The 20,832-nt window shown below is 30.7% G+C and overlaps 2 protein-coding genes across 7 annotated transcripts; both read left to right on the top strand.

Annotated features, from left to right (window-relative positions):
• The first annotated feature begins 6,724 nt into the window (after positions 1-6,724).
• On the top strand, positions 6,725-10,934 carry LOC107886191 (polyadenylate-binding protein-interacting protein 9). The gene is made up of 10 exons (XM_016810060.2): positions 6,725-7,397; positions 7,907-8,017; positions 8,109-8,153; positions 8,488-8,560; positions 8,655-8,767; positions 8,911-8,970; positions 9,307-9,354; positions 9,449-9,517; positions 10,476-10,537; positions 10,627-10,934. Exons 1-10 carry the CDS (start codon positions 7,149-7,151, stop codon positions 10,682-10,684), a joined length of 888 nt encoding a protein of 295 aa, XP_016665549.2. The 5' UTR covers positions 6,725-7,148; the 3' UTR covers positions 10,685-10,934.
• Positions 10,935-12,533: 1,599 nt separating this feature from the next.
• Positions 12,534-20,210, top strand: LOC107886173 (ubiquitin carboxyl-terminal hydrolase 15). Of its 6 annotated transcripts, none has more exons than XM_041104927.1 (16): positions 12,534-12,736; positions 13,702-13,889; positions 14,223-14,649; positions 15,397-15,546; positions 15,634-15,838; positions 15,924-16,380; positions 16,462-16,610; positions 16,774-16,823; positions 17,320-17,405; positions 17,511-17,673; positions 17,833-17,956; positions 18,029-18,186; positions 18,266-18,350; positions 18,604-18,816; positions 19,021-19,082; positions 19,396-20,210. In XM_041104927.1, exons 3-16 carry the CDS (start codon positions 14,363-14,365, stop codon positions 20,060-20,062), a joined length of 2,856 nt encoding a protein of 951 aa, XP_040960861.1. In that variant the 5' UTR covers positions 12,534-12,736; positions 13,702-13,889; positions 14,223-14,362; the 3' UTR covers positions 20,063-20,210. The 6 variants fall into 6 exon arrangements, with proteins under 6 accessions (XP_040960861.1, XP_016665524.2, XP_040960860.1 ...); XM_016810035.2 differs by having other exon boundaries at positions 16,735-16,823; XM_041104926.1 differs by having other exon boundaries at positions 16,459-16,610.
• Positions 20,211-20,832: the final 622 nt, after the last annotated feature.

The raw sequence follows: 20,832 nt of genomic DNA, 5'->3' as shown, positions 1-20,832 counted from the left end.
TAAATTTATATTAATTTTACGGTTTCTGTTTTGAGTTCAAGATTGTCCCTTGTCAGGTACATCGTTAAAAAATGCAATCTTAAATTAGTATCAAATTTTTATACGTTTCCCCCCTATTGATTTGTATCAATTGGAAATAGAAATTACTTTTTACAATGAAAAAAGTTTATTATGTTATTGCGCTCTCTCTTTTTGACCTTTGGTTTTAGTAAAAAGTCAAAGCTTATAAATTAGTTTTTCCTATTATATAGGATTAGGTGAGTTTGGTGAAGTGAAAAAGTAAGATACTTTTTAAAAAATGGTGAAAATATAAAAATAAATAAATTTTCTTGGTATAGTAAAAAATAAGTTAAATTGTGCTATTAGTCCATATACTTCGTGATAGTTTTGAATTTAGCTTAAGTACCAAAACTTGAAGCTGAAAATAAAATGTAATGCAAATTTTGTTCGGTCATATTTATTCTTGGATAATAATTTTTTTAAAAACTAATTAAAAGTATTGTTTTAAAATACTTTAATTTCTATTTTAAATATTTATTTGGGTTTGGAGCTTCTTTTCAAAAGGGCTTGGATTAGAATATTAAAATAAATTGGGCCGCATATCTTGTAGATGCAATTACCCAATTCAATTTGAATGTGACACGTGGTTGAAATCTAGCCTTAGATTTCCGTCTCCCTAACAATAATAATTAGATTAATAAGATACATTGTATTTAAAAAAAGAGAATTTGAGTTCGAATATTAAAAATGAAATTATTGTTATAGATAATTACGAATTTTAGGGTCTGTTTGATTGCCAGTAAAATATTTTCCGTAAAATGGTTTCGGGAAAATGTTTTACTTTTCTGTAAAATGATTTACTGGAAAATATTTTCTGGTGTTTGATTGAATCTGTGTAAAATATTTTCGGCTGTTTGGCAGATTTCCTGGAAATATTTTTCGAAAAAATTGTTTTTACATATATTGATATGTATTAATAAATTTTTATATTTTAAATTATTTTTACATATATTGTAATGATTTATTTATAATAATACTCAATTATTAAGCTACAATATTAATCGTTATAAATTGAAAAAAATTAATATCAAATAAATTATTTGTAATTGTGTTAAAAAAATAAGTATTGAATAATTAAAAAAATAAGTTACTGGAAAATCGATAAACAGAAGCAATTTTCTACCGGAAATGAAAGAAGGAATGAAGGAGGCGATAGAGAGGAGAGCACGGAAAATGTCTTACGGAAATTGAAAGGGTAAGACATTTTCCCTAAAATGTAACCCATTTCCCCTTGTTTTGGAGTTCATTTTCCAAATGGAAAATGTTTTCCGCCAATCAAACGCTGGAAAAGTTGGAAATGATTTTCCGAAAAATCAATTCCTTCAATCAAACAGACCCTTAAAAAGATTCATTTCTTTGAACAATAAAAATAAATAATGATGATCGATACATTGATTTTATTAAAATAATAACTTTTTTTAGAATAATAAAAGTGATAACTTTATTATCAAAATTTAACGCGAGTACGAATATAAAGGTATTCATAAATTAGGTCAAATTCATATATAGTATCAATATTATATATAATTGTCTAAATTTAATTTAATTTGAGACGTGGGTTTAAAACTTTGCCAAACTCATTAATCAATAAATAAACGATTATACAAATTCTATTTAGTTTCACTTATATCTTTTAAATTTTTATTTATTATTTTATATCTATCCATGTTATGTGTTATTATATTAAATCTATAAATGTAAACAATTTAACATTTTTTTAATATTTACATTGTTATTGTGTATATTCATTATATAATTTAGAGGTGCTCATGGATCGCCCTGGATCGGGTCCAACCAAAATTTTAAGTCTGTTTGCTAGGCTCTGCCCAAATAAAAATACTAAAACCTGAGCTCGACTTGAATTAATTTAAGTTTCGTTTAAACGTTTGAAATTTAAGTTTCGTAGTGTGTAAATGTAATATATAAATTATGTTCAAATGTATTTTGATATTTTGTTTATTGTGCATTGTATTTAAATAATTTTAGTTTTAATTCCTCGGATATGTATTATATCAATAAACTAAAACACCGCATTTCAAACTTAAAAATGATTTAAATTCACAATAATTTAATTTAAATTTATTCTAATTTAAAATCTATAAAACCCTAAATTTTAATTAGGATATTTTTATTTTATCCACTCAACTACAAAAATTTGATTTAGTCACTAACATTTTCAAAATTTGATTTCTTTAATTTTCTATCATTGAGTCAATAACAAGCGTTTAGAATAACCTTTTTTTATTGGTATCATAATAAAACTAGCTCTATAATATTTGTAAAATTTACAATTTTGGCTCTAACTTAAAAAAATTGACAAAATTAACTTTTAACTTTTATAAAATTTGTCAAGTTAGTCCTAATTAAAAAAAATTGATAGAAAATTACAAAAATTTTCAATTTCGTTTTAAATTGATTACATGTTCAAATTCGACAAAAACCCTTTTAAAAAAAATCAAAATCTAAATGACTATTACAAGTTAAAAATAAATTCCTAATCCTTAATTCGGTTCCTTTCGAAAGAATTGAAGCAAATTGTGAAATCCAATAATTTTTTAGGTTTAGGGAAAAAAATAATTAAATGAATTTTATTAGTGTATTTAATTTATTAGATGAATTGACATGTGTTATTTTCTCATAGGTTGGGGTGTCACATTATTAAATATTTAATAGCATTAATATTTAACGTCCACAAATATAAATTTAGATATCAGAGAAGAAAATTAATTACTACTAATTTGTGAAAATTTGACAAGTTCAATGAAAGTGTTGTTGGAAAATTTGAGATGTGCAATATTTTGGATTAAGGTGTAAAAATGAGATAATTATAATTCTTTTAATTAACGTAATTTTAAATTTATTTTTTACGTCTTTTGTTAATTTGATTTTTATTTTTAAAAAATAGATTTGTATTTAAAAAAAGTTAAAATAGCTTTCTTTAATTTAAATATTGACTAAAATATTATTTTTTAACGATGTTGGCATGACAATCTATATGGTAGTTCATGTGTACTTCAAGGTGACGTGTCACTATTTATCTTATATGTCATGTCAATAAATAAATTAAATTTTATAAAAATATTCGAAAATAAAAAATAAAAAAGTTGATAAAATTTTTTAAAAAATTAGCATGAAGCACATATGTAGATTGTTATTCAAGCTGCTATGTCTAAGAATTTTACATTTTAGTCAGTATTTTTATTAAAAAACAATTCAACTTGTTTGAAAGTTTGATGGTCAAATATGGCTCTCTCTTTTTTTTAATGTTGAGATCCAAAAGTAGTTAAAAAAATAAATGTCAAATTGATAAAAGACATAAACATTGAGAGCTAAATTTAGCATTATACCTTTCCAATTTTAAATCGAATAAAATGAGTCCCGAGTTCAACCAACTCTAACTTGATATTGAATTAAATTTAATTTAAAAAAAATAAAATTCAATCAAACTCCATCTTAACTTATATCAAATCTAAGCTCTACTCGATTGAATTAAAATTTATCTATTTTGTACAACTAAAACCAACCAAATTAAACGGTCAATGCTAGTCAATGATGGTCAATATCAAATGTACTTTTCAATTTAATTTTTTTTTATTTTAAATAAACTCAATTGCCACATGTTACTTTGTGATTGGTTAGATGTGTCATGTGGCACATTTTGATTGATGTCACAGGGTGATTGAATTTCTTTAATGCCGTTAAAAAAGAGAGTTGAATTATGAAATGATAATTTAAGTATAATTTAGAAAATAAAATATTTAAATATCAAAAATAGAAAAATAGGTAAATTTGATGGCCAAGTTGAGCATTAAGACTAAACAAAAATGAGAACATACTGAATTAGAAGGATCTTGCCACTTGCATAGCATTTACCTAAAATTTATATATAAAAATATGATACATAAAATATGTCTATAACATGAGAAAATAATACCATTACAATATAAATACATATATTATAAAAGTTGGTGATACATATATTTATGTTTTGTTAATATTTTTTATAATTAATATTTAAAATATAAATTTGTATAATCAAATAAATTTGTATATTTTAAATTATGTAATATTTTTAATCACATACTTTTTTTTTATTTTTTATTTACTTTTATAATATAATGTATTATCTAATCATATTATATACTGACCATCCCAAAAGAATAATATTATACTAGAAAATTAATTAAGTAATTATTTGTTAATAATTATTTCAGTATTAATGTTAGTATAATTATAAAAATTAAATTTAAGACAATTGTTCAATATAGATGGTAAAATTTAAGTTGTCGAATTGATTTTTTTCATAAAATATATTCCATAAAAAAGCATAATTATTTTCAGAGTAAATTATAAACCTTCAAATTAAAGTACAGTCAAACTATTTTAAATATGCATTTACAAAAATTTAAAATTAATTTTAACTAGTATGCAACGCGAGAATTAATAGTTTTAAATATTTATTTTAAAAATAAAAAAAAATATTTTTTTGACTTTGTTTCTTTATTATATTTGATATGGATTTTAATTTTGCTTGCGACTTTTTATATAAATTATTCACTTTAAATATAATAGTTAAACATTAAAAAAAGACAACACGTTTATTACTAATTATATAAATATAATAATGTTTTAAATTTTTTACTACAAGTCTATTACATTTTTTTTATTTTTTATGTTCCTGCTATAGTTTATATTTGAAGTTCGTAATTATCTCTTTTAATAATATTGTCTTCAAATTTTAAATTTTACGTTCTCTTATTGAAAAGTAAAATAAATTAAAAAATAATTTAGAAAAAGTTGTCATATGTCCAATAAAGGGGCTAGAAATATGGTGAGTTAATATATATAAATTTGCAATGATATTATTTTTGATTTATTTGATGAATTTCTATCCAAATAAACAATAATACTCACAAAAATATAATAAAAAATAAGGATAATTACATAAATAATCACCTGATTATTAATAAATTTGAATTGAGCCACTAAAAATTAGAAAATATCATTCAAATTATCAGAATATTCTTTTTAGTCAATTTCCGTTATATCAATAACAGAACGGTGTCATGACTGTTAAATACATGACTTGAAATTTTAAGAATAAAATAAAATTACACATAATTTCCATGTGATTTAGAGAAAAATAAATTCCAAAATCATTAATTTACAAAACTCCCCATTTTTTGTCTTTTAAGGGCCTAAAAAATAAAGGGCCCTTTACCTGATTTTTGGATTTCTTCAAAGACATGGAAGTTTTTGGAATTTTTTTGAGTTTTCATTTTTGTCTGAAATAAAGGGACGTTTCCGTTTTCTTCTAAGGTCGCCATCAATGGCGAAGAAGGTGACACTGATGTGTTCAAGGCAAAGAAGATGAAGTGTGAGCTTTATTTTTTAGGTTTTTTCTAGACAAAATCGGTGAATTTTGTATTTTAATGATTTTGGAATTTATCTTTTTCTAAATTACATGGAAATTATGTGTAGTTTTATTTTATTTTTAAAATTTCAAGTCATATTTAACAACCATGTCATTATTGATTTAACGAAAATCGCCTAAAAAAGTTTTATTGATTTATCAATTGAGTTTTAGTTTGATCGGTATGTGTATTATTGTAAATATAGGAGTATGTAAGTTTGAGTACGCTGAAATGTAACATCCTCCTATTTATGGGCAGGAGAGAAGCTATGGGTAGTTCTAGACGAAATTCATGATCCCAAATAATTATTTTGTAATAATTGAATGACGTAATAATTGAATGACGTAATTTACCAAAAAATAAATTATCGATATTAATTAATACGACAAATAATATAATAAAAAATAGTAATTAAAAAATAATAGTGAATGAAAAGCAAACCTTAAGGAACAAGACAAATGATTCTCACTTCTCAATGTCACCAAGTATTTTTCATTATCTTATTCCTCTAATGTGTTGATGATTGGATTGTAAGAATTTAATAATTAAATATTAATAAAAGTACTATTATTATTTATTAATATATATTTATATAGTAGTTTTATTATCATAATATATTTTTAAATTATCATTTTTTATTTAATTGTACTTTGAATTGCTGAAATATAATTTTTTTATTTAAGTGATTATGGAAAACATTTAAATTTTAAAAAATGAAAATAAAAAAAAATAGAAAGAGAAAATAAATGTAATCCTAACAAATTCTAAAAATAGGCAGTCATAAATTATGATAATATATATATCCAAATAATACATTTTAAATAATACAGATAAAATAAAATAAAAACAAAAAGCCTTAAGTCACGTTTACGTCTTTAGCTTTCCATAGCTTTCCTATTTTTATCACTTTTCACTTTAGGTTATAATTATAAATTTAATCCCTCTATTTTAACAAAATTTATATATTAGTCCTTTTATATTTAATTTATTAAAATTTGATGTTTGTGCTTTATGAAAAAAGAAGTTAATATATTCATTTAAAAAACATAAATTTGAACTATTGGTTTGTTGCATTGCTAAATTTTACTAAATTTATACTTATATTATTGATTTTAGTTTTTATAATAAGTATTGACAAATTGAAATAAAAGGAGTAATTTATAATAATTTGTAAAATAAAAGGATGAAATTGACAATTGGACATCACTTTATTCTTACTCCTTTAAATTGTCTCTACCAAATTATTATTTATTAAATAAAACAAAACAAAACAAAAGAAAAACTGTCGTTCCTTCCTCCATTTTGCTCTCTGGATTTTCTCTTTCTTTGATACTCATTTCAGACTTTCAGTTCCTTCAAAACCCTAATTCTTATCCTTTGTTAAATGATCTTGTGATAATTTTTTATTTGTTTAATTTCAAATAAGGAAATCCAATCTGCATTTTCACTTTATTTCCATTCTAGACAATTTTTTTATCTGTTTGCTCAAATGGGTATCTATTATTAGGCATAAAAAAAGTTTTTGTTTTTTAATTTTATCTGTAAAGCTATTAACTTTCTTGCTCTTTCTAAATACAAGAGAATAAATTCACAAAAGCAAATTCCCATTTTCATTTGATCATTTGGGTATTTTTTGCTTTTATTATTCTCCGGGGGGTTAGGGGTTTTGATTCCATGGCTGCAGTGGCTGATAATTCAGGCGAGGCAGCAGTAGCTAATGGAAACAACAATTTGGTTGTTGAAACATCCAAATCAGAATCAAAGGAATTCAATGTGCAAAAGCTTGTTGATATGTTCACAAAGTTGAATCCTTTAGCCAAAGAATTTTTCCCATCATCTTATCATCATAATCCCACCAAAACTGGTGATTTTAATCAGGCTCCTGTTAATAAGCAAGGCAATGAGAATTTCCCCAATGGAAGGGTATTTTCTTTTCACTCATCATTTACTTTTTCCATTTTTTCTTGGGTTTTGACTGATGAGTGTTTGATAGTTTTGAGTTATATATACACACATATACTTACATATAAGATTTTTAAGGTTATTTTTGTCTTGTGGGAAAATGTTCTTTTTTTAGTGTTTTGGTGTTTTTAGTGGATATCATAGGAGTTGTTAGGATATCATATGGTTCTTGTATCTTTGATAATTCAATTCTGCAGTTTAAACTAGTTTTTGATTGTTTCTCCTTCAGATTTGACAAAATTGTTGTCTTTTACTGGCATTATGATTTTAAGGTTTTCAATTTGCCTAATTATTGTCTAATTATTAATTTGATCGACTTGTTGGAACTTGGATTCAATTGGAGTTAGATTTTCTTGATCCACTTGTCATATATGGAATAAGGTTATGCCGAATATCGACACGTAACGGTCTCATATTTGTTCATTTTTCTTTTCGTCGGTTATATTTGATAAATGGTTGTTTTTTATCAGAGAAGAAATAACTACAACCAGGGTAGAAGAAAGCTTAATGGGAAAGCTTTTCGTGCTCAAAGAGATGATAGCATTAAGCGAACTGTATATGTTTCGGATATTGATCAGACTGTAAGTTTAAACAATGGCATCATTTAGTTATTTTTTATAGTATCATTATGATTTCGAGAAGTCACTTGCGAAATTCATTGTCTTGTTCTAGATCACTGAAGAACAACTTGCTGGCTTATTTAGTAACTGTGGACAAGTAAGTTAAAGATCTCTGGCTTTAAAGCTTTTGTTGTAATTTCGCTCGTTCCTGTCTAAAGCTGCATTTTGTACAACTTAATGCCTTCTCTCAGAGATTACAATAATGTTCAAGCTTTATCATTTCCATCTTAGAGCTCTGTGTTTGCCTAATACCTGCAAAACGATGCAAAGTTTTCTTTTTTTAGTTTCATTCTTCATTCAGAGGCCCCAAAAAATGGATGCTGGGGCTTTGGTTGATACTACTTGATAGGATTGCTTCTTACTTGATCGCTTATGTGAAAGATTACCGTATTTATGACATTCCTGAAGTGTTTTGGGAATTTTTATTAAAGGTTGTTGATTGCCGAGTTTGTGGTGATCCACATTCAGTTCTTCGCTTTGCATTTGTGGAATTTGCAGATGAAGGTAAGCAGCTGATACGGATTGAATATAAAATTTTCTTTTATAAATACATACATTTGTTAACATATTACATTTTATATGAACTGCCTTATCACAGAAGGTGCAAGAACTGCTTTGAACCTTGGTGGGACAATGCTCGGGTTTTATCCAGTTAGGGTCTTGCCTTCAAAAACTGCTATCCTTCCTGTGAACCCTACATTTCTCCCTCGGGTATGGATGAATAACTTTCTGGCTCTTAGCTGTTTCGGTTTTCCCCTAGTCCATTTCCACATTACTGAATACCTCTTGGAGTTTCTCTTTATATATATTTTTTCTAGTCTCACGCTCGAGAATCATGATAACTACAATTGCAGTCCGAAGATGAAAGGGAAATGTGTACCAGAACGGTTTATTGTACAAATATTGACAAGAAGGTAACCCCCTTAATTGCTCATACTCTTGACTTTTATCCCATGTTGCTCCAACTCTTCATTTTGTTGAGGCACCCATGTTTGAGACCTGTGTTTAACCCATATCCAGACATGGGTATGGATATGGCTCTCTAAGGGCCCTTCAAAAATGGATAAAGAACTTGGAATAAATGAACATACCCGTATCGGACATGTACCGGTGCCCATGATCACATTGGAGTCCAAGTTCTTATCTTTTGTCACTGCAGTAACCGGTTTTAGCCTCTTCCAGCAGCATGTAAATTATTTAATGTAACCTAGTTGATTTAGTCCTCATGAGAATTTTCTCTTTGATGGAAGGTTTCTCAAGCTGAAGTGAAGAATTTCTTTGAATCCGCTTGTGGTGAGGTTAGTACAGTATCAGTATCAGTATCATGCATTCTCTCACTCTCTCTAGCTGTTTCTAGAAAGAAGGTTGACACGATTTTCTTTTAATTCTCAGGTCACTCGCTTGAGGCTTCTAGGGGATAATGTGCATTCGACCCGCATTGCTTTTGTTGAATTTGCCATGGTAAGTTCTTGTTCTCTAGATTGATGTTGGAAAATTTTGGCTCAAAATATATTTTCAGAATATGTTTATGATTCTCTGAAAAATATGTTTCTGGCTCGGCTTCTAATTAGCGTGTATATATATTTCTTGCTGCTAAAAATTATTTATATCATCCGAGCCTCTTTGCAAACTATTATTGCAAATTTATCCCCTAAAGAAAACCCATGCATGCCTGTGAAACTTAGTTAGCTTTCTGAGTGAGATTATTGTGCTTTGCCTATGAAATTGTATCCACATTACCATTAGAGAGTGCTATATCTCATAAACAGTACTATAGAAACCGTTTACACGTATAGGGAATATTAGCTTTTTTATATCCTTTTTGAATCTGGATGCAACCTTTTCTTAAAAGGCATGTGCTACTCAATTTTAGAGGATGGGAAATGGATATGGTTAGGATATGAAGTTTTCTAGTGGATGCAAATTGCTGAATTTAATAACTTAGAGCTCGGCACAAAGTCCTTAATCGACCACTCTGAAAGATTTGGTCCTATTCACTCTGTACCTCTAAGGTATAGTCCCAATTTGAGCATGTAGTCTTTAGCTCTCCGTGTTTAATCTCCATCCCACTTTATATGTATGTAATTGCAAGACATTCGATAATGGGTTTTTTCAATTAATGCTTTCCTTAAACCTTCATTAATTTTATGTTCCTTTGTCATTTTCTAAATCCTAGAAATTGTTGACATGATGCCAGACATCCTATATATATAATATGTAAGTTGAATGATGTTTTCTTGGTTCATTAAAGTATCGCGGTTTATTTTCATAGATGTTACTGGATCAGGTTGCATGATCAAATTGTTTGTTTACCTTGGAGTTCTTTTGCCTAATGCTTTACTAGTTTCCGAATTCATAGCTTCCCTGTGCGATGTTTTTTTGCCTTAACTCAGACTAATAATTTCCATTTCCTGAACAGGCGGAAAGCGCCATTGTTGCACTGAATTGTAGTGGGATGGTACTAGGAACCCAGCCAATCAGGTTTGTTCCCCTAATTTTCACTCTAAATTCCATGCTCGTAAAATTTGTCATCTATTAAGCTAACGCTGTGTTTCGTTCTTAACTTTCAGGGTAAGTCCTTCAAAGACACCAGTGAGGCCACGAGTTACCCGACCAACATCGCGTTAACTGATTGGTTGAGCCTTCTAAGATCCATGGATGGAATTGGGTGACTTCCCAATGGAGAGAGAAACTTTGTTGAAGGGATGATAAAGAACTTTCCTTCGTTTTGTTGTTTCCATCTTTTGTGTCGCAATCGTTGCTTTTAGTTTTTTTCCTTTTTTCTTTTTGCCTTTGATCGAAGATATCGTAACAGTGCTTCGGATTGAAGCTTGACCTTTGAGAAATTTTTACCTTATTCCATCCTTTGTTTCGACAATGACATCTTTGAGTTTTGCTGCTAGGCTGCTAGCTAATTTCCATATATATTGATGGTTATAAGCATGATCTCCACTAATTAATAAACCAAATATTTAGTGTAACCGAGCTCGTAACTAAGCCTCCGTTTTTAGTAAGTTTAGAGTTCGAATCTCGACACATGCAACCCTTTTATTGAAATTAATAATTCTTTTATATATAAAAAGAAAATATTTAGCACCACATGATTGTTTTCTTTTCTAGGTGGAGATACCCTATTCATTTTTCAGCAGTAACTCAAGAACTCGGGTATGGAGATTTTTGACCTCCAATGATAGAAAAACTTCAAAATGATTGAATATATTTATGTTCGACACATTACCCACATATATATATATATATAGAGGTACAAAGAGGCTCTAAATGGAGAGATATGATGAGATTCGAATTTCTGAGTTTAAATCATAATTAATAATTGATATTCACATCTTCTAATTCTTTCAACCATAAATTCTAGAATAACTTGTTATTTATCTCACACACTGATATATATACATATATTATTTCTTTCATGTCATGTAGTAATATTTAGATATGGTCACTTATGTTACTGTTTCTTGGAAAAATTATTTTATGGGCCCTTTTTGTTGCATTATTTATGGTCCCTATCAATTAAAAATAAACACATTATTATTTTTTTTCATATTTTATGTACAGATAGTAAAGATAGATCACAGATGATGTGAACAAAAGAGATGAGGGGTTTATTTTTAATTGATAGGGACCATGAATAATGTGGTAAGGAGAGGTCGTAAATTATTTTTTATTGGCTCTATAAAATAGACGAACATAACAATTTATTATGCCTAAATTTTAATTATAAAAGAAATGAATATTGATACTTTCTACTTTTTATTATTTTTGAATAATGCATATGGATTAAGGATGGTAATATAATTTGAATCCAATAGATTTCGATTCGATATGATCTTACATCGTTCTAATTTTTTTGAAATTTGTGTTCGGGGTTTGGGTTTGTATCAGATTAGGAAATTTATTAAAATATCTTTTTAAACTTTATAATTAATTTTGTACATTTTAATTAAAATTTATGAAATTTTAATTATTGTAGTTAGGTATAATTAATTTTATAAAATTTTATAATACGTGTTTTTATTTAATATTGTAAATATTAAGATAATATAAAAGTGGAACAGATCTAAATATGAGTTTAACAATTTTTCTTTTTAGGGATTTGGTTTGAATATTAAAATTTTAAATAAAATTGACATAGAGATTGATGGGCCGGCCCAACGACTCCACTACTCACAAAATCCCCACGTGGTTGACCTGTAGTCAAAATGTCAGTACAAAGACACAATTATTCCATTCATTATTTAACAATTATTTTTTTATTTATTTTAAGAAAGAAAACCCCATCTCTAAAATTCCTTATTCCACAAATCCAACGGCTGAAAATGAATCATTGTGATTTCATCACCAGATCCCTAATCCCCACACACGGTTCAAAGAGTGGTCCCCACCTATTTAACAAATAGACATCTACCACGTGTCTTACAGAGTTAAATGTGCATTTCTTTGGGTCTGAGTAGAGCAGACTATAATTTTTTTTTTGACAAAATCTAAAAAGCGGTAAGAGGATAAGAGAGAAAGAGACAAAAGCTGTTTACCATTTGAAGACTCAAAGAATTTTATTTTCTTTTATTTTTTTGAAGTAAATTTGGAAAAAAGAAGCTTAGAACAAGAAAGAAAATCGTTGTTTGCTTGGTTTTTTCTTTCTTCAACTTGCATGAGACACAACAGGTCTGAAAGATTCAAGCTTTGCTCAACTTTGCTATGATTTCATTTTAAGTTGTACTTTGTTTTGTTTATTAGCTTCTTTTTTTCCTGGGTTTTTGAATCTGAGATTGTAAAAATGCTTCGTTTCATTTGAGTTTGCCATTTTGTTGATGAAAAGTTGGGTTTTTTTTCTTTTTCCTTTTTGGCTGGAGATTTATTTATTTTTTAAATGCTTGATTTAGTGGGTGTTTTTTTTTTTTTGGGTATGCTTAGATATATTAATGGGTACTTCAAAATGGGCAAACTTTATTTTATCTTGTGTGCTAGATTCATGTAACTCTAGCTAAAATGCTGGTGCTTTGGAGGAGTATATGCATTTATATATTTCAATGGCTTAACTTGGTGTGCCTGATTAGAGTAACTATAGTTGAAACGTTTGCTGTATTTGGGAAGTGGGATCTTTTGGCTAGACGTGTTTATGAGTGGAATGATGGTTGAATAATGATGGCAAAGCTTATTAATTGGTCATTTGTGGTATTCAAAAGAAACTTTCAATTATTCCAAGGCCCTTGTGAATCACAAGATATTGTAAAGATGGTTCTCTTTGCTCAGTATTGCCCCGTTTCGTTTATGTTTGTTGCTCTTTCTAAAGGCATGCATTGCAGCTTATGCAATTGATCAATTAGAACTGCTTCTATTACAATGAATGTTCCGGAAAATTAATCAGGTACTGGTAAAATGATTGTGGCTTTTCTGGGAAATTTCAGAGGTAGACATATTTAAGGTGTTTAGTTTTTTTAACGGATTTAATGCATTGCCACGGGGCACAGATAATATAAATTTATAAATTGACAGAGAAATAAAATATAGAAAGGATGGAAATGAGGGTGACTTATCTTCATATGGTTGTAGAGTCAAGCACGGTATTCACAGTTGAACCCAATTTAGATTTTTGGTTGTCTTGAGTTTTATTTTCTATGCTCTGGTAGGTTTAAATACTAAGTGAGCAAAGGTTTACCCCAACTTGAAGCATCCTTTGAGGACTAGTTGCTGCAGACACCAGACAGGAGCTGTTCGATGCAGATTGGAAGTCAAATGCCGCTTTTTCATCTTGAGAACTAGTTGCTGCTTGATATCTAGCTTAGTACTGAATTTGCTTTGCTGATATTAAGCTCAGGTACCCACGTGATACTCATATTTGGACATGAATTTGGGGGGGGGGTATGATCCTCTAAATACACAGAAGAACTTAGAAAGAAAGTAAAACATACTTGTGCTGGAGACATATTCGATACTCATGCCTGAACTTTTTCTTATATTCTACCTAAAGTCTTGAAAGAAGCAATCTGCTTTCGTTTTTTACCACAACTTGTTGCAGAATATACAAACCAGAATGTCAAGCTACTCTCTTTATGCGTTAGTGAAAATATTGATTATGACTCCTTATTGATGGTGAAATATTTAGTACATCAATCTTATGGCATTACCTAATGACTTGAAATTTTGATAGGGTGAAGTGGCATAGCATGATTCTTGTGTTGTAATTTAAGTTGCTGGTGCGGATGTTTGTTCCACTGGACTTATGTAGCATTTTAAGGATATCTTCCGGATAGTGAAGCCTGTATTGGATATGAGAATGCTTGAGGAGACATGCTCAAGCCAAGGGAAGCTGATATACCTGCGTTGTTTCTGGTCTTGGTGGTGCTTCCTCTTGTTGCTTACTTCTTACTCGGGAAATGGAGTGAGGCTTCAAAGAAACAAGAACAGATAAGTTTACTTGCTCAGCTTGCTGCCGAAGAAGCTCTTAGAGCTGAAACAATGGCTGCTGCCAGTGTTATTCCGCTTGTTCCTTCTTCAAAGAATGGATTACATGCATGTGCCTGGTGCTTTGGTCCTGCGACAACTCGCTGCTCGAGATGCAAGGCTGTCAAATATTGGTATATTCTATCCCTTAGCTGCTGCAATGTATTATTGTTGTTGTTGAATGTTTTTAAAATATGGAATTAATGCTAATAGCAGCATTTCGGAATAAAAATCCACGACTAAGCTAGATTTCATCGATGATAAAATGTTCTTGTTGTTACGGGTTGATTGTTTTGAACAAAGCATTATGGGTTGATTTATTTATTATTGATTTGATTGTTGAAAGTTTTTTGGATGCAATAGGTTGTTAGGGGTTGAACCTTGATCATCGGAACTAAAGTCTAGCATTCTACTGACAAACCACTTGATTGTTGAAACTTTGCTGAAATTTCTTGTTGATTTAATTTCTTTCCCAATTCATTCTAATTTCCGTGAGCATTTTATTCTGGCTTTCTTCAGAGGCTTGCTTGGTTTCCTGCTCTTCCTAAACATTCTTTTGTCATTTCGGATTAATAACCTAGCCTATTATTAGTGCTCCATAAACGAGGTGAGTGGAGATAAGGGGAAAAGAAGGGAGGGAAGAGTTCCAGAAGATGACATTGAAGTCTTAATAAAATAAACTTGTAATAATATATGTTAGGAACAACCATCTGTTGAAATCTTTTGCTCTTTGCTGCCCAACCGTATGTCATAATAGATTGCTGGATTTTCCGCAAGCTCTCATCAAGTTGATCTCTCACTTTTTCCATATATATAACCTTGACCTTTATTATCCCTTTCATCATGATATTTCTCAATTTTAAACGGACGATTTTATGCAGTTCTGGGAGGTGCCAGATTATTCATTGGAGGCAAGTACATAAGCAAGAATGCCTGCAGTTAGAGAATACAAGCTCAAGTTCATCTCCTAGTGTTGCCTCGTTTGGAGAATCTGCACTACTCGGTGACAACATGAATTCACAGTTCTTTGGGTACATTAATAAGCAGGCTATCATCAAAACAGCACCTTTAGATCATACAAATATTTGTCCATTAACCACTGTTGTATTTGCTAACAGGGATTGTTCTACGGTTGATTCCTCTCAAGACCGTCTGGCTGATATGAGAAGTACAGAGAAGAGAATTCCTTGTAAATCCAACAAAGACATGTTGCAAAGAGAGGATGCAACTATATTTGATTCTTGTGAGGAAACCTCAAGGACTAGAGCTAGTAGTTCAGCATCTAATAATATTTCTTTGAAAGAGGCTTTTATAAGGCATAAGGTTCTTATCTTTATTCTTTTTACCTAGAACATTTTATCTTTTATTTAATAATATGTAGTTTAGTAACATCGAGCTACTGCTGCAGTTGAGAACTAGTGGATTTGTCGAATCGGAAGAGGGTATGTTAAGGCCACAAAATGCCAATGGCTCAACTATGCATACTCAGAGACAAAATGCAAGTATGGTCATGCATGAGAATCATAAACATCAAAGCCAATGCGGAAATAAGTCTGAACCAAAAAGCAACTATAAATTTTCCTGCCCACCATATTCTGCAAAAGATGGTCTGAGTGCACGTGAAGCTGAAAATGCCTTATTCCAGAGTTCAGAGAATTTAGTCAATCGGGAAAATGGTTATAGTGGCGAATCAGTAGAATTAGACTGTTCTGGGATGACAGCCGTGAAGGAATGCACAAAAGCTAGAAGTTCGGTGCATTCCTTAGGACCCAAAATCTCTAAATCACCTAAATTAGCAGCGAAAGTTCCCGTAGAACAATTATGTACGGAAATGGGGAGGAAGGGACAAATTCCAAATGAATTAAGTAATATTTTGGCTCTTCTTTCTTGATATTTAAGCCTTTTTTAATGTAATTTTTCATAGTTTTACGATTTTCATGCAGAAGTTTCGGGAATGGCGGGTGCCATTCGGGCACAAGGAACCAATGGGGCAGCTAGCGGCGGAATTATGGAGATGATGGGTTTAAAGAAGTCAACAAAGCCTGCCAGGAGCAGTTTTTCTGCGCTTTGTGGCGAGAGACGGAAGAAAATAAAGGTCAGTTTCATACTTTCTTTATGTTTATATATGATCAATATCTATTGCATCCCATTTAGTTTCATTTGGCTCTTGAATTGTGAAAGGAAAACTCTGACTATGATCCGCTATTGTGCCGCTTCAGACACTGTTTCCTTATGAAGAATTTGTAAAATTTTTCCAGTGTGAAGCCTTCGACTTATCACCAAGGGGACTTCTAAATATAGGGAACAGGTATCAATGTTATTGCTTTATGATCCTATTTTCTACCATATCTGCAATATTACTTGGAGTATGGTCTTCATTTTTCTTGAAAGCATCCATGCTCGGCACATATATGGACATGATTATGGATACTTCAAATACATGTGTTGTAGGACCATCAATTACATGTAAAAACATAGAAATGAAGATACTCATGTTGGACACATCCCTCATCTAACACACTCACCTGAGTCCGAGTAACATGACGTGTAGGATATATATGTTCCTATTAACAAAAAGAAAGAAATAATGATGATTGACTTATAGTTTAAGCATGCTATACTTATTCTTGATTGTTAATTACAAAGTATATGTAGTTCATTACCTAAACTTCGCGATTCAATAGTTCTACTTGTAATCCGGGGATGCGTTTTTTGGAGTTTCCTTAAATGGATGACTTGTTCGTAAGTACATAAAATAATAGGAGCTAATGTTTTATGGATTGATTATTGTTTTTATTTTGCAGTTGTTATGCCAATGCTGTTCTGCAGTGTTTAACCTGCACAAAGCCTCTCAGCATCTATTTGCTGCGTCAATCACATTCAAGAGCCTGTACTTTTTTTTAAAAATTTTTATGTTCACTTGTTTGTTATTTGTACATTAGAATGATGTCACTGTTTGGCCACATGCATAGCATAACCTTTTAATTCATTGTAGGTTATGGGAAAGATTGGTGTCTTATGTGTGAGCTTGAACAACATGTGATGTTGTTAAGAGAGAGTGGGGGCCCCTTGTCTTCTACTAGGATCCTTTCGCACATCCGAAGTATTAATTGTCAGATGGGTGATGGAAGCCAGGAAGATGCACATGAGTTCTTGAGGTTTACATGATTCAATATCCAATATCCCCCCAAACCCTTAATTTTCCCCCTCATTATGTGTCGAGATTTTTGAGTTTTGCTTCATGTTTTTACGTGTTTATCATGAGAATGAAAATTTCATCTCCTTGGCTCTCTGAAAGTTCATTTCTTGTCCATTAGACTCCTGGTTGCTTCAATGCAATCCATATGCTTGGAGAGATTAGGTGGGGAACACAAGGTTGACCCGAGGTTGCAAGAGACGACATTTATACAACATACTTTTGGTGGGCGTCTTCGATCAAAGGTGTTTATAGTTACTTTACTTTGTTAACCTTTTATATTACACAATATGTATGATCGATCTCCATGTAATCAGGTAAAATGTCTACGATGTTTTCATGAGTCGGAAAGATATGAAAACATTATGGATCTTACTTTAGAGATATATGGTTGGGTTGAATCATTGGAAGATGCACTAACTCAGTTTACGACACCCGAAGATTTGGATGGCGAAAACATGTACCGGTGTGGAAGGTGTGAAAACCTTATTTTATTGTGTTATTATTCCTTTGTTAGACTAGATCTGAATTTTTCTGGTTTATCGGCTCTGCAGGTGTGCCGGTTATGTTCGGGCTCGTAAGCAGTTGTGCATAGATGAGGCTCCTAATATACTGACAATTGTCTTAAAGCGGTTTCAGGTATCATTCCGCTCTACGCCATACCAACTCCTCTATTAATGTCATGTTATAAGTGCTATAGCATATCTCAGAACTTGCTATGTTGCTCCGACTTCTCATTTTTCTTGAAATATCCGTATGGTTATGGGAATATGACCTTCCAAGTCTTGCATTCCTGTCTCCGTATCTGTTGACTTGAAGTATTTGCTAAAACTGCTTTTTGGTTTGTTTGTTATTTGATGACTATTTTTTGATATGGCTGTTGCTTAATCAGGAGGGAAAATATGGAAAAATAAACAAGTGTATCACTTTCCCCGACATGCTCGACATGGTTCCTTTTATGACTGGAACAGGTGACATCCCCCCACTTTACATGCTTTATGCTGTTGTGGTGCATTTGGATACCCTGAATGCATCTTTTTCAGGACATTATGTGTCATACGTAAAAGATTTGCGAGGCAACTGGTTCAGGATAGATGATACAGAGGTATAAAAGATAGCCAGTGATTGTTTATTCGAACTATAGCCTTCGTTCTGTTATTCCATGAACATTTGTCAGCATGTTGTATATTTCATGAGTTAACACGATTGTTTGCATTTTTTTAAATATGTAAGTTCTAACTATTTTGTCCGGATTCTTTTTCATTGCAACCGTATTGAAATACGGTTTTGATTCCTTTTTCATTTACAGGTACGTCCAGTCTCAATGAGCCAGGTGATGTCTGAGGGCGCATACATCCTATTTTACATGAGGTAGACACCCATCTTCCTTTCCGTGTTTTCTCCCTTATTTTTATTCCCTTTTCCCTTACTCAGTTTTCTAGCCATGTAGCCGGCTAGATTTTGTCGATATTGTCTTACAATGTTACTTCTTAGCAATTTCTTGCATCTTAATTATCACCAATCTTCTATGTGGATAACATATAAGTTATGTAATGTTGCGGCTTTAAATGTTGAAACTCCAGTCAGTTTTGTTGCTATAATATCTTTGTCGTGTTGAATCTTACTTTTGGTTTCTGTATTGATGCTCTTTTCTATCTCTTGAAATTATATGATTCTTCCAAAGGTCATGTCCTCGTCTTCAAAGAGAATTCACTGAAAAGAGCATACGGAAGCAAGTTCCTACTAGGCACCTCGTATCAAAAACCGAGAGGCCTTCACGAGCAGCACAAAGTAAATCTGGCAGCTGCTCTGTTGGCCCCAAGCATGTATCAGATTTCAGTCCCAGAACTGCAACCGGTTGTTACAACCACAATGGTAATGACATTCTTAGGCAGAGCACAAATGGTAACATTCCTGATCCTATTAACATGGAGTTCTCCGATGCTACATCAAGTGATTGGTCCCTTTTCACAAGCTCAGACGAGGCATCTTTCACAACGGAGAGTGCTAGAGACTCATTCAGTACCGTAGATTATGCTGATGCAAGCAATGGAGATACGTTCTCAATCTTCAATAACTTATCAACACCGGAATCCTCCTCTTACAACACGGTTTCTTGTAGAATGTTTTCTACTAGTAGACCCTATACTCGGTTTGCGTTAGAGGAGACAGGTTATGTTTACGATTCATACTCATCTATGCAACCCGACTTTGGGTATCACGAGAACCTGGAACAGGTTAGTGATTCGTTGTCCGAATTTTCTTTAGCTAGTGACTATGGCTTGTTTGTAAAATACGGGAACAACCCGAAAAATAGTCTTGATAGAACTGCTAATTATGAACCCTACTAGTTCATGGAAATTCCTACTGATAATTGTTTTACTCCATTTTTGTTTTCAAAGCTTTGTTGATCACATCAAAAGATGCAAAGCAAAGGAATACTGAAAATGTTTGTTCTCTTTTGAAAGATTGAATAGGGCAAGCACTTCTCTTGGGCTCTTTTTTGTGTTATTTCTTGCCATGTGACTCTGACTCTCGAATATTGGGTACAGGTATGCATTGTCTATGGAAATATTTAATTTTTTTACAGAAAAAAAGTCACATTTGAGTTAATTTTAATTTGAAAACATAAAATAAACTTGTAAATTTTAAGAGATTAAATTAATTAATTAATTTTAATATCATAATATCAATTTGGTTATACTATTTAGGGATAATTTTCTTAATAATTTATTTAATTGATTTTGATGTTTTGAAATTTAAGATTTTAATATAAAAAAATTAAAAGGAGTAAATAAGTATATATTGACAATGCATTATTATATTTTTTATTGCTTTTTTACTTTAATCTTGAGTAATTTTTTACTCTGATCAATACTTAAAAAAATATTTTTTTATAATTAAAATAAAAACGATTTAGAAGTTGGGTGATCAAGATGAAAAAGTAAATATGATATAGCGTGTATAGTCAACAACTATTGTTTGATGTTTAATGTTTGAGTAATTAGAATGAAAATACCCTAAAATTAGATGAAAATTAGATGACGAAATTGCGAGAATTTCATTTTAGGTGAACGTCTTAAAAATTGGATGACTAATTAAATAGTTTACTTTAATATTT

Source organism: Gossypium hirsutum, chromosome D11 (genome assembly GCF_007990345.1).
Source record: "Gossypium hirsutum isolate 1008001.06 chromosome D11, Gossypium_hirsutum_v2.1, whole genome shotgun sequence".
NCBI lineage: Eukaryota > Viridiplantae > Streptophyta > Magnoliopsida > Malvales > Malvaceae > Gossypium > Gossypium hirsutum.
Note: the sequence above shows the minus strand (reverse complement) of the source record. Positions and strands in the feature narration are given on the sequence as shown.

Bases quoted from the DNA above. Each gene is read 5' to 3' on its own strand.
- LOC107886173 (XM_016810027.2), top strand. From the start codon at position 14,363: ATGCTCAAGCCAAGGGAAGCTGATATACCTGCGTTGTTTCTGGTCTTG. The intron at 15,547-15,633 runs GTACATTAATAA...ATTTGCTAACAG, and splicing joins ATGAATTCACAGTTCTTTGG to GGATTGTTCTACGGTTGATT. The intron at 17,406-17,510 runs GTACTTTTTTTT...AATTCATTGTAG, and splicing joins TCAATCACATTCAAGAGCCT to GTTATGGGAAAGATTGGTGT.
- LOC107886191 (XM_016810060.2), top strand. From the start codon at position 7,149: ATGGCTGCAGTGGCTGATAATTCAGGCGAGGCAGCAGTAGCTAATGGA. The intron at 8,018-8,108 runs GTAAGTTTAAAC...GTCTTGTTCTAG, and splicing joins TTTCGGATATTGATCAGACT to ATCACTGAAGAACAACTTGC. The intron at 10,538-10,626 runs GTTTGTTCCCCT...CTTAACTTTCAG, and splicing joins CTAGGAACCCAGCCAATCAG to GGTAAGTCCTTCAAAGACAC.